Genomic DNA, 13,259 nt, shown 5'->3' with positions numbered 1-13,259 from the left:
CACCTCGGTCAGGGCCTTGAACCATTCTCGAGAGTTGTCCAAGTGGAGAAGGTGGGAAGGGCTTTCAGCAGAGAGCAGCATGTGTGCAGTGGGGGGCCGTCTGGGTCCTGGGGGGAACTGTAGTGTCAGGGTTGCAGCACATGAGGCTGGGGGCAGTGGTCCTGGGGCTGGGAGTGGGGGGCTTTACTGGGGAAGATTGAGGGGAGCTTAAGGTTTGGGGGTGTCACCCTCCTTAATCTTTCTGAGTGCCCTGGCCAGGCTCTTGGCTGTTTCTCCTGGGGAGCAGGGAGAGGGCCAGAGAGCTGTCCCCACTCAGAAGCAGGAGGGGCACTTGGCCCTCAACTCACTTTTGATTTGCCCAGATCTCATCCTATTCAATGTGTGTTCCTCAGATTCTCTTCTTTTAAAATTCAGGGCACTTTGCTGTTCTACTGAGGTTTATGAATGTTTAAAAACTGCTTTGCGGTCCCCAAAGTAATTTGACAAGTCTGACAGCTATTGATTAAAAACCCGAGATTATTCAGGCTGCAGGATGACTTGGGGAGATTAGATGGAAAGTTCTTTGTTTCTTCTCACTCTGCGTGCCCCTTGCCCCCCCCAGCCCCCCAAAAAGGAATAAGAGGTGGGGATGTAGATGTGTTCCCGAATGTTTTCTGAAAGCTCTGTTAGGCAGCGGAATCACACTGGGAAGGGTGATGGTCAGAATGCTGAGGGGACCAGAACCAGCGCCCCTCACATCCCTGGTCTCGGCCCCAGCTCCGCGGCCCGTCACCGACAGGCAGCAGTGAGGTATCACTGTGAAGGCACCGGAGGTGTGATGGCGGTGGGAGGCGTTGTACTATTTCGTGTCTGGTCCCTTATGTTCCTAGGTTGTTGACATGTTGGGCTTCTGTGACACTCTTGGAAGTAGCCCAGCAGGTGAGGAGCTGCATCGTAGAGGGAGGAGGGAGCTTGTTTGGGGCTGCTCTGCAGCAAGTCTGTGGGTCCGAGGGAAGGGGGGGGGCAGGGTCACAGGCAGATTAAGGGTTGCCCAGGACAGGAGCCCTCCTGGCCAGGTTTCTCATCTCCCTCTTGGTGAGGGCCCCCAGGCCTGGCCCAGTGTGAGCTGAGTACCAGGGTTGGCCAGCTGAGGGTGATGAGGACCAGCCACTCCATTCTCCCAGCCTCTTTCCTCTGGTGTCTTAAAGCTTCCTTCATCAAATCCTTCAGATTAACTAGGGTATGTAGGGGAAAGTTTGCCCCATGAGGTGGGGCTCTCCGGACCTATTTGAGTTCGTGCTCCCCCTTTCTGTTGGGGTGATGCTGCCTTTTGTGTGGGACCATTGGGAGAAGGCCATGCTATGGTGTGTGCACCTTGGTAGGAATACCTGTCACGCAGCTGGGCACACAGTAGGTCCTTAGTAAGTGGCTCTTAAGTCCAGGTGGCCACAGTGTCGATCATTAAATAAGCATATATGGGGCACTTCCTTTTTTTTAAATCTTTTTGAAACATAAGTATACATTAATTTATTTTCAAGAATATACTTATATTTTTAAAAACAGGACATGCATATCTCTAAGCAGCACGGCTGACATAGACCAAACCCGTGCCGGTAAGCCGAGGCCTGGCTTATGGGGCACTTCCTAGGAGCCTGGCCCCGGGTTGCGCTGTAGCCGTAGCGCGTGATAAGCCATCCTGTCCTCCTGTTGTAGTTGCCAGGGTGTGGGCCCTCCTATGCCAACTCGGCCCTGCAGTGTAGAGGGGAAGCACAGACTTCCAGGAGTAGGGTGAAGGCTGGAGACCGGGTACCGCCCAGCCCAGGGCTCAGTATGTGTATGGAGATGGGGTCACACTGGTTCCAATGGCTGCTACGACCTGCCCCCTTGCCTTGGATGAGAGAACCCTGGGCCGAGAGGGACCGTGCCTCCAGGCCCTGTCATCCCAGGAAGCCTTCCCAGGCAGGGCAGCCAGCCTCCCTGCCTTTTAAGGACAGGCTCTGACTCCCCTGGGCCCTGGGAGCCGCTAGGCAGCTCATTCTTTTCCCCTCCCCTGGGACCGCAGCTGGGCCAGAAGCGAGCACTGGCCTTCTCGGCAGCGGGTTCCCAGGCCAGCAGGACAAGGCTGGGCCTGGGGAGAGATGGCTCTGCTGGATGTTCTGGGTGGGGCGCTGCCCTGTTTGTGTCCTGCCACTTGCTTCCCAGGATGTTGGCGCCCTCACCCTGACTGTGCTCCAGTTCTGGAGGGCAGAGGTTTCCAGCACAGCTGTCTGGACCGCCTGGCTGTGACAGACAGCAGTGAGCTTGGCATGTTCTGACCTGACTCCAGAGTCCGCCGGTCCTGCCAACCCTCAGGTGGGCACCTCCTCCATTGAGACCAACCTTGTCCAGGATTTCTACCCCTTCCAGGCCTGGTTGTGGCCGTGGGCCGTGGCAGTGGACTACACAAGCATGAGTCGGAGGTTGGGTCAGGGGACACTGTGCTCAGGAATCACAGGCAGAGGGGCTAAAGTGGCCCCTCGAGGGGTCTGCTGACCACCCCTTCCTTTTCATTCAGGAAATTAAGGACCTTTTTTTTGAGACATCCCAGAGCATTTGGGTAGATGTAGTTTGTCCCCATTTTATAGATGCGGCAAACTGAGGCATGGTGAAAGTGAGAGACCAGAGTGGTCAGAGGAAAGGAACAGAAAATGCCCTGGGAAGCCCTTATCTCATCACCCCAAATGTCAGGAGCATCATCACCCACTGTGGAAACATCAGCCTTCAAACATGTAGTTCCTGTATTGGCCTTGCTCACAGCTGCACCGACAGTGGTATCTGGCACTCATCTGCACTGTCTTACTGGATCTTTATAACAGCCCTATAAGGGAGGTAGGTCATTCTCCCCATTTATGGATGTGGAAACTGAGGCCCAGAGAGTTGACTAACTTACAAGTGATCATGGTTGAGTAGTTTTTAAAGAAGAGAGACTAGCTTTGCCCCTATGGCTGGGCACTGTTGACACTAGGTCCTCCTACCCTCCTCCCTGTTCCCAGCTGTGGGTGGGGAGCGTATGCGTGCCTTTGCTCTCAGGGCTTACTCCACTGCCTCCCTGCGTGCACAGCCTATTACCCAGCCATCCTCCAGCAGGGCAGGCGTCCCCTCTGCAGCGTATCTAGAGGGGCTCCCAGCTCCTGCTTGCACACTCCCACAGACAGGGCGCTTACTCCTCTAAAACCAAACCAGCCTGGCCTGTATAGGGACAGCTGTGCCCGAGTAGTGACTGGCCTCTCTTGGTCCCGGTTCTGCCTTCTGGGGGGCGTGCAGGGCAGCTCCCTCTGCTCCTTTAAGACTTGGAAGGAGATTTTGAAGCTCTCATTTTCCAGGCTATACAGCCTCTCAACTCACCCCACCCGTAGCTGGGAACATGCTCTCCATGTCAGATAGGGCTTCTTAATTATCGCAAGTTTTGATTTTGGGTCTCCTCCCTTCTTGGAATAATGGGGAATTTGCTAAACTTCTGTGTTAGTAACCTTTGAAGAGAAAAAAGGCTGGAGTTGAAAAACAGCTCGTGGGTTGGCTGGAAGGCTATCAGATCAGGCTGTGGCCCAGGAGCCAGGACAATGTCCTCTAGTTCCTGCTCCCCAGCCCTCCCAGTGAGCCGCTGTTGGGGCTGGGCTGTGTCTCCAGCAGCGGCCCCACCCATGCCCGTGCCGGGCCCACGTTTCCTGGGCAGGGGCAGTCCCACCCTCGCCAGCCCCCTGGCTCTTCTGGACCTGGAATGAGTGGGTCATGGTGAGCGGGGCAGCTGGCCGTGGACTTTGGTGGCTTAGCCACCTGTGGGGTGGTGGAAAGCTGATGGAGTCACGGATGGAGCTGGCCTTAGACTCTGCTGAACGGGGTTCACATCTCACACAGCTGCTCGCCACCCGTGCAGTCTCAGGTGAGCCACCCGGCCCTTCTGGGCTGCAGCACCTCCATCCTGGTGGGCTGTCCTGAGGAGACAGGTGGGAGAGCGGTGTGGCGTGGGGCTCAGCCGTGTGGCTTGGGCATGAGCTCTTGTCTGCCCAGGGGTGCCAGGGCAGCATGCTGGTGGCAACAGCACTTGGGCTGGACTTGGACAACCAAGAAAGAAAGAATTCGTTAGGCAGAGAGGTGCGGGGAGAGGTGGTAGGGCTTCAGGAAACAGCATGCACAAAGGGGCCCCAAAGGGGGACCAACTGGGGAGGAGAGTCTAGGTCACTTGTCAGGGTGTGGTGTGAGGGGAGTTAGAGAAGGGGCCATTTCAGGGAGGGCTTCGGCACCAGGTTGGAGCACAGTGACTTGTTTCTCTTTAGGCTGTGAGGGGACGGCAGAGGGGTGGGAGTCACACCATGTTGGGTAGAGGGGCCCATCTACAACGATGGTACTGTGGTCAGATGGAGAAGGCTGTTGAGGAGGCCCTACTGCACTGCCCCCCAGGCCCTGGCCAAGACTGCTCTCTGGAGCGGAGGAGTCCAGGGCAGGTCTCCCTACCCTGTGGCCTTGACACTTCCATCTGTGACCTGGGAACCATGGCACCATCCCTTTCCCAGGAAGTATGAGGATTCCATGCTATGGAGGTACAGGCGTGAGCAGATGGCCTCACTTGGGCAGGGGACACAAAGCTTCTAGTCCTTGGGATCTGTTGAGGGTGTAGACAGTCAGTTGTGTCTAGGACTCAGGGATGTGTCAGAGGGATGGGACAGTGGTGGGGGGTACAGCCATGGAGGGTACAGTGAGCCACCTGGCCTTGGGAGACATGAAGGGAGCTCCCCATAACTGGACAGAGCCAGAGCCAGGGGCATTTCTCAGATTCTGGGTGAGCACCGGGTGCTGCTCTTGGGACCTGACCTTGAGCAGACAACTGCCGTGATGACCAATGCTTGGGTTGTCTTTGTCCCTTTTCGCAGTCACCAGGGTTGAGGGCTCAGGGAGGATTGCCCCCATCCCAGCTGAACTCCCCCTCCCAGAGCTTCGCTGACCTGGCTGCTGGAATACTGGGGCTTTGGGCTAGGAACGCTGGGGCCCCTGAATCTTGGTTCTGAGCCAGACCCAGCCCTACCCACCAGGAGCCCCCAGCCAGGCAGGAAGATGGTCTGTGGCTGACCTTCCCAGCATAGCCTGATGACTGTCAGGCTGCTGGGACCACTTGCAAGGTTGCTGTCTCCAGGGAGTCCGGGAAGGCTTCATGGAGGAGGGTGTTGCTGATGCTGAGTGTTGAAGGTGGGATAGGATGAGGGGATGGCATATGCCTGGAGGCCTGCCTGAGGGAGCCGTGAGCCCTGAGGAAGAGCAGTCAGGGTGAGGTAGAACAGACAGATGGACCCCAGCAAGCAAGGCCGGTACTGAATCCCATGCATTCCTGACCAGAAACCCCTCTTCTGGGCTCCAGGGCCTGAGAAGTGCCTCTCTCTGAAAATTCTCTTTACAGCACTTCAGTGTATGCTCATTACTGTCAAATTTTGTTTGAAGCAAGACCCTTCTCTTTCAGATAAGGAAGTGGCCCCCAGGGAGTTGAGGTATGGAGGTGACACTAGGAGGAAGACCAGCCCCTGGGCCTGCCCTCTTGGAGCAGGCTTGTCTTTCCCCTGTGAAGTGGGGGTGAGCTCAGTATCTGCCTCTTGGCCTTGTGAGGATTCAGCGAAAGGATATATGTGACATTTCCTGTGGGCACGGCCACCAGCTCTGCTCTGGTGAGGAGGGCCAGGGGCACGGAGCCTGCAGTCCTGTTTGAGGTCTGAGCCCAGCGCAGTCCCATGGCGTCCCTGGCAGGGTTGCTGTGAGAATGAGCTCAGACTGGGCTGCAGCAGTGTGAAGGCCTTTGCCCCCCGTGGTGTGGTAGCTCTTGTCTCCAGGGGCCACAGGAGGTCATCGGGGTAAGCCCATCGTGAGCCACATCCGGGCATTGCAGGAGGCCATGCAGTGGGAGTGTTGGGCCACCTTCTCTCTTACTCCAGCCATGGAGTGGCAGGGAGAGACCTGATGCAGGGGTCAGGGGTCACAGAGACCCTGTGTACAATGGCATCAGGTCCCTGAGCCCCTTACCTTTCTGTAAAATGGGTAGATGAATATTCCTGGTAAAAGGAACATGAAAGGGAGCAGCTGGGTGTCCTGCGCCAAATGGAGAGGGTGCTTATGAGCGGAGCACCTTCTGGGAGTGGGGTGGGAGCAAGGCGGCAGCTGGCACCTGGTCACCTCCTTTTACTGAGCTTCCTAGGTAGGGAGACTGAGCCCACTTGCTGCCCCCTTGGAGCCTGGGCAGTCTGCAGTGCCCTCCACCCTCCCTCCCTGCCTTGTTGGACTTTTTGCCCAACCTGTAGGTGGGCAAAATGCTGCCCTAAAATGCTGTCCTGAGGCAAAAGCAGGGCTGGGTGAAGGCCTACTTTAATTGATGGGGCGGGCTGGTGTGGAGTATTAGGGGGTCCTGCAGGCTCAGGACAGGGCTGGCTTCCTGGAGGAGGTGGTTCTTAGGCTACTTAGTGACCAAGTGACCATTTTTCCTTCCCGAACCCTAGTCATTTTATCAGCCATCACCAGGGGCACATTCAGCCTCTGCCAGGAGCTTTCACCCTGGCAGGGTGATAGCAGAACAGCTCCCTTGGGGCCTCTTGCGCCCCTTTTCTGTCTGGCCAGGAGCCTTTTGGGGAGGGGGGGTGAACAGGTGGACTCCAGGCTGAGTGGGAAGGATATGTGTCTGCATGTGAATCAGGAGCCCAGGTCCTCTGGCCCTGCCCGCACCTGATGGGGCAGCGCTTTGAGCCTGGCCCTCTACTGTGCAGAAACAGCCCGGCAGACCTTGGAGTAGCTAATGGCTGGCCCGGGTGCCTCCTCCCCCGACTTCTCCCAGTGAGCTTAGCTGCGTGGGGGTGCAGCCTCTGCTCCGGGTCCCCCAGCCTGGAGAAGCCCACGAGAGGTTGGGAGGGTCACAGGTGCCCAGCTGTAGCCAGGATGCCTTAGCTGTGAGTTTACCCATGGCCCTCTGTTTAGCCGGGAACCTTCCCGGGGAGGCCTGGGCCAGCTGGGGCATGTTTATGGAGCAGGATGGTGAGGAAGGAAGAGGAGGGTTCTGCAGCCGTAGGTTTCAGGCTCTTGCTGCTTTCTGGTCTGACCTGGACCTGCGGGGCTCGCGGGCTGTAAAACCAGAGCCCCCTAGTCTCCCTGTGCAGGACCAGTCTGCTGAACCATGCCTCCCTTTCCTCTCCCAGGTGCTCCAGACAGGGGGTGGCCCCAGCACATCAGCTCCTCCCTTTGCATTTCCTGTGTCCCTACCCTGCCATTCCTAGCATCCTTACCTGGCAGGGGTTTCCAGGCTGGGCCAGAAAGCAGCCTGATCCTGGCCTGCCGGCTGGGTTTTCAGTCCTAGACAGCAAGCGTAGTGGGCTGTGGGTCCCAGCCCTTCCTAGGCGGGGTGACTTCTAGTAGCTGGGGCAGGGCCTCTCTTGCATTGAGGAATGAAGCCCCATCCTGGGAGGGAAGCCTGGAATTTGCCCCATGTGGTGGGCGGCCTGGGGTGGCATATTGCAGCTGAGGGGATTACAAACCTCCCCACAGCCTAGGCCAGTGCTGTGATGGGGATGGAGAATGGGCCACTGGAGCAGGGCCCGGGGAGCTTGTTAAGGGAAGGTGCCTGTTGGCACCCAGGGCTGAGTGGTGCAGTAGGCCGCGGTGCATGTTGGTGAAAGCTGCCTTCCGGGGGCGGGGTGCTGTGTGTGCCGGTGGGCTTGAGCCTCACTAAGCTCTACATGTGAGTTTGGGGGTTTGGCTTGGCTCTAAGCTGACCTCAGCCTGCCTCACAGCTTCCCTCTGGTCTGTGTATTCCCCTTGAGCTCCCAGGAGTCCTACCTGAACGCACCCATTCAGCTTGAGTGATCGGAGCCTTACCCTGTGCCAGCTTCATACTGGCCATGGGGGAGCAGTTGTGGGGAGGCTCACTGGGTCTCTTGGGTCAGGCTACAGGGTTCCCAAGGGCTGGGGTCCTACTTCCAGCTCTGACTCCCATGGAGTGCCTGGCACAGGACTCCATGTTAGAGAGGGCTGTTGCTGTGGACATGTAGAGTCAGAGGTGTGGAGGGTGGCCTCCTGCAGCCTGTGAGGGCCTCTGGGCAGGGCCTCTTGGCTCATCTCTGGATTCCTGAGCCCCCACGTAGTGGGCCTCAGCTCCCCCTTACCTCCAGTGGTCATGGAGATATGAGCTACAGGGTTGTGCCCTGCAGGAAGTGTTTGGTGACCCCGCCAGATCTTTCTGCCTGAGCTGGGGTCTTTACTGAGACAGGGAGAGAGTGATAGCTCGAACCTTGGCCATTAGAGGCCAGGAGCTGAAAGGCAGAAGGCGTTGGGGGAAGGGGGTCTAGGTGGGCTAAAGCCAGGGTGGGTTCTGTGCCAGCTCCAGGGGTTTGGGCTGTGGGCAAGAGTAGGGGCAAGGCCTGCCCAGCTTCCATGCCAGGGGAGGGCTTAGTAGGCATGCTAGTCCTCAGGCCCCCGCTGTGGGAGGGGGCTTCGTGGGGCACTGCTATGTGTCGTTGGCTCTGGAAGGGGTATTCACCTCTCTCAGAAGGACTCCACCAAGCTCTGGTGCAGGTGCCATCTGAGGTGCTTTCCACGTGATGTGCTGAGGAGACCGAGGCTCAGAGAGGGGAAGTGACTTGCTCAGGGCCACACAGCAAGTGAGCGGTGGGCCCAGTCCAAGGCCAGGTCTGTCAGAGCCCAGCCTGGTCTGGGCTCCATTGGGCACCAGGTGGCCCACTACCTCTGCTCTTTGTACCTGCATCGGGCCCACTGACCCTGGCCTTGGCCCCCAAGCTCCAGCACATGGGCCCTGAGGCTCAGTGTCTCAGGTACCGTGCAGAGACTGCTGCGTCCTCTTCGGTTTGAGCCTCAGGTCCTCATGTGTAGGAGGGGAGCAGCAGAAGTCCCTGTGGTTCTCCTGCCCTGAGCGGGGCTGGCGGGCGGACTGTGATGCTGTATGAGAAAGGGCTCTGTTGACAGTGACGTTCTGGACAAATGGGTGACTACTTTGGTCTTGCTGGAAGACCAGGACCAAGGAAAGGAGGTGGGCAAGGTTGTTTGGGTCCTGTGGGTCTCCAAGGCCAGGACCCTACCCTGAGCTCATTGCTGATGTTCAGCTCCTGAGTGGTGGCCTCATCCTCAGCCATTTGCTTCCTTAGAGGCTGAGCCACTTCCCCAGAGTCCCTCAGTGGGGAAGAGCGCCTGGCGGGTCCCTGTAACTCCAGTATTGTAATGCCCCCTTCTTGGGAGGAATGATTGCCTCTAGCTGGGAGGTCTGGACAGGCCTCCTGGAGAAGGGGGAAGGGAGGGGAGTGGCAGGCTGGGCCTGACACAAGAACCACCCACCCCCAGGTCCCATCTGATGCCCAGGCTGAAGGAGTCTCGCTCCCACGAGTCCCTGCTCAGCCCCAGCAGCGCGGTAGAAGCGCTGGACCTCAGCATGGAGGAGGAGGTGGTCATCAAGCCCGTGCACAGCAGCATCTTGGGCCAGGACTACTGCTTCGAGGTGAGTTCCACTGCAGGGGTGGGTTGGGGCACCGTGTCATCTTCTGGTAAGGCCAGGTCGCATCCAGACACCCCTCTGGAGTGCTCTGTGGCCTCAGTGGGGGCCAGGTTCTTTGGGGCAAGGCTGGAATCTGCTCATAGCTTTTGCCTCCTAAGAAACCAGGTGGAGGTGGGAGATGGGGGACTTTGTTCCTGCTCCGTGAGCTCCTTGAAAATGGACCAGCACTGTCTTCCGTGTGCAGGGGCACAAGGCCCCAGTGGGTGAAGGGAGTGAAAACCTGTATAGAATTGCTTAAGCCCCAGAGCCTGCTCACTCCTCAGAAACTCCTCAAATACATGGTGGGGTAGTGGAGAGTACCCCCTTTTTTGGACCTGTCTCCCTTTCTGCATAATGAGAGGCAGAACCTTTCCTGCCCTAGCTTTCTGTGACCCGAGGTTTGAAAGCAGAGGGACAGCCACCCAACCTGTATAGGGTGTGCAAGGCTGTGACCTGCCCAGTCCCTCACTGTAGATGGGGAAACCGAGGCCCAGAGTGGTCAAGAAGATGTCAGCAGCCACACATCAAGTCCGAGGCATACCAGGACCAGGGTAGCTAATGTTGCAGGTGTTCCTGGGCGTTCTTTTCGCTTTTCCAGTTATTCATATTCTCTTCCCACCTTTGTTTCTGGGAAGCTTCCCACCCCCAACAATTTTGCATGATTAGGGGAGCTCTCTGATAGAGGAATGAGCCTGGTAATGAAAATCAGCTACTCAGGGACAACCTCCAGGCACCCCTGCCCTGAGAAAAGAATGGAGTGGGGCCTTGGCACCTGCCCCATACCCTGTGCCCACTGGGTGCTGTTTCTGGTTCGAGACTCCTGGTCCAGCCAGGCTCTGACTTCTTTGCCTGGGACGGGCTGAAGATGATGTTTGTCCACTTGTCCACAGCCGGGGGTGCTGTTTTGTGCATGCCCTTGAGTGGCTGGATAAGGAGTCTGCTTTCCCCCTGTAGAGCCCTTGGCCTTGTGCTGGGGACAGCAGGAACAGAGTAGGAGCTGCTTGGGTCAGGTTCCCTCACCTGGAGGAGACCGAAGGATGAGCAACAGTCAGACAGGAGGACCCCAGGGCCTAGCAGGCCTAGATAGCCCAATTCTTATTTCTCCAGTGTGGCCTCCAAAATGTTAAGTTTCTGCGACCATCACTGTTGTCACTGCCACTTAGCAAAAGAACCGTCAGAAGGTGTCAGCTGAGGACTGAGGTGATCCTTTGTGCTTACCCATGGTTGTCTCCTTGGGGCCTGTGGTTTTACCTGTAGAGGGAGGTTCTGGGTAAGCATTGCCTTCTGACCTGGGCAGGGAGCCCCTCCCCTTCTCTCCTCCCATCTCTAGGAGAGTGAGATTGGAGCCAGAAAGATGCTTTCCTGTGGACAGGGGTGCTGAGGCAAGGGTAGGGAGCCAGGCACCAGCTGGTACAGGCATGGGCTGTCCTACTGTTGTTGACTTGCTTGGGGACCTTGGGTCTCAGTGCGTCACCTGCAAACGCGGTCATTGTGAGCCTTGTTCTGCCCCCTCCCTGTGGCTGTGGCGCAGACTTGGCAGCTGAAGTCCCCCAAGGCCCAGAGGTCTTCTGTCATAGCAGCCTTGCTGTGTTCCCTCCTCTGTGACTCTCCTGCCCACCCCCCCAGGTGACGACGTCGTCGGGAAGCAAGTGCTTCTCCTGCCGATCGGCAGCTGAGCGGGATAAGTGGATGGAGAACCTCCGGCGAGCGGTACACCCCAACAAGGTAAGCCTGGACCCAGAGCAGACATAGACTCTGGCAAGAGGGAGAGAGGTAGGGATCTCTGGTGTAGGCTGCGATGGGGGGGTGGAAGCAGCGCCCCAGTGGGCAGTGGTGCTGGGCCCTGAAGGAGGAGCTCTAGGTGGCCAGGCTCACTCAGGCCGTGGGCCTCCATCCTCGAAGCTGCGCACTGACGAGGCTGGGCCAGAGGTCGGAGTATGGGGCTATTACGGACTTGGGTGCTGGTGCCCTGCTGCCTGGAATTCATGTCCCCGTCCCTCCCCCCCGCCCCCAGGCTGTTTCCGTATGCACCCAATTCTAGCTTGGACAGCCGTCTCCTTCAGAGGAGCACCACTGGCCTAGGCTGGTGGGCGCCCAGCTTCTCCCATCAAGTTCACGGATCCCCTCCTGTAATTGGCTGCTTCCGTGCCTGCCTCCATGGCTGCCTTCAGGGCCTGGGCTGAGTCCTGGGCTGCCTTGACCTCAGTAAGGAAGGGGCCTTAGCAGCGGTCATCTCTAAGTGACTTTACAGACCGGCAAATGCAGAAGAGCTGGTAAATGGCATAGTTGCCTGCTGTGTGCCAGGCCTTGTGCCAACCTCTTACTTGGTCTGTCACTCTGTTTTGTTCCCATTTCACAGAAAAGGGACCCGAGGCTTGGGTTAAGTCACAGGCTTAAGGTCAGTGGGCTAGTACAAGGCAGAGCAGAGACCCGGCCCCTTGTCCACCAGGCTCCAGAGCTGTCCCTGCCTCCTCCCGATCCCGTGTTGGGGCCAGGCCCCTCCTGGGTCTGAGAGCTCTCCGCGGCCCCCACAGTGAGCGCGGCCCCCTTGTGCGTGTGCAGGACAACAGCCGGCGTGTGGAGCACATCCTGAAGCTGTGGGTCATCGAGGCCAAGGACCTGCCGGCCAAGAAGAAGTACCTGTGTGAGCTGTGCCTGGACGACGTGCTCTACGCCCGTACCACGGGCAAGCTCAAGACCGACAATGTCTTCTGGGGGGAGCACTTTGAGTTCCACAACCTGCCGCCCCTGCGCACCGTCACTGTCCACCTGTACCGGGAGACGGACAAGAAGAAGAAGAAGGAGCGCAACAGTTACCTGGGCCTGGTGAGCCTGCCGGCTGCCTCCGTGGCTGGGCGGCAGTTCGTGGAGAAGTGGTACCCGGTGGTGACACCCAACCCCAAGGGCGGCAAGGGCCCTGGGCCCATGATCCGCATCAAGGCGCGCTACCAGACCATCACCATCCTGCCCATGGAGATGTACAAGGAGTTTGCCGAGCACATCACCAACCACTACCTGGGGCTCTGTGCGGCCCTCGAGCCCATCCTCAGCGCCAAGACCAAGGAGGAAATGGCATCGGCCCTGGTGCACATTCTGCAGAGCACGGGCAAGGTGAAGGTGCGTGTGTGGGCACAGGTGGGTCCTCCACATCGTGTGGCCCCACGCGGAGGCCTGGTGATGTGCACTAGATCACCCGCTGTTCCCCATGTTCGAGTCACGGATTTGAGCTCTCACAGGGACACCCGTCACAGCCAGGTGGGCTCCCTAAACCCAAGAGTTGCACCACAGAGTGGGGGGCTTTGTGTCCCTCCTCCATGGTTGGAGCTGATCGCTGATGCACATATGGAGCCGATGGGTGGGGTTGTGGCTTATAGCGAAGGAGTGGGTTTGAGGAGCCTCCCTGCTGCACCTGAGGGCCGACCTCTGAAGCTCGAGGGGAGCCAGCCTCTTCTAGACACACGCCCAGTGAGGCGGCATTCAGGTGACATCCCTGACGTGTGACGGCCTATCGTAGCCCCCAGCCTCAGCCCTCCCACATCAGACACATAGGCTCACACACGGTGCGCACAGGGCCAGTCAGCAGTCAGCCAGCTGTGGTGACAGCTGTCCCCAGCCGCACAGCCTACGGAATGGGGATTGTCCCAGAGCCATCCGGCAGGCCCCCTGTAGGTTTGGAGGGCCCCACCTCTCTGCCCCCCCCTTTCATCTTCCAGGCCACGCTTCAGCCCCTCCCACC

At 58.3% G+C, this 13,259-nt stretch overlaps 1 protein-coding gene across 13 annotated transcripts in view; it reads left to right on the top strand.

The window, feature by feature from the left end:
* The window catches only part of DAB2IP (DAB2 interacting protein), a 188,712-nt gene that overhangs the window by 151,889 nt on the left and 23,564 nt on the right, over window positions 1–13,259 (top strand). For all 13 annotated transcript variants that reach the window (XM_073905801.1, XM_073905798.1, XM_073905804.1 and 10 more), the window contains 3 exons: window positions 9,334–9,487; window positions 11,150–11,248; window positions 12,086–12,640. In XM_073905801.1, the coding sequence (XP_073761902.1) occupies window positions 9,334–9,487; window positions 11,150–11,248; window positions 12,086–12,640 (808 nt within the window). The remainder of the gene's footprint in view (window positions 1–9,333; window positions 9,488–11,149; window positions 11,249–12,085; window positions 12,641–13,259) is intronic.

The sequence above is a fragment of the Callorhinus ursinus genome, unplaced genomic scaffold, assembly GCF_003265705.2.
Source record: "Callorhinus ursinus isolate GAN/ISIS: 27379988/994484 unplaced genomic scaffold, GSC_fseal_2.0 scaffold24, whole genome shotgun sequence".
Classification (NCBI taxonomy): Eukaryota; Metazoa; Chordata; class Mammalia; order Carnivora; family Otariidae; genus Callorhinus; species Callorhinus ursinus.
The sequence above is the reverse complement of the archived record's forward strand: the minus strand, read 5'-3'. Positions and strand labels throughout refer to the sequence as shown.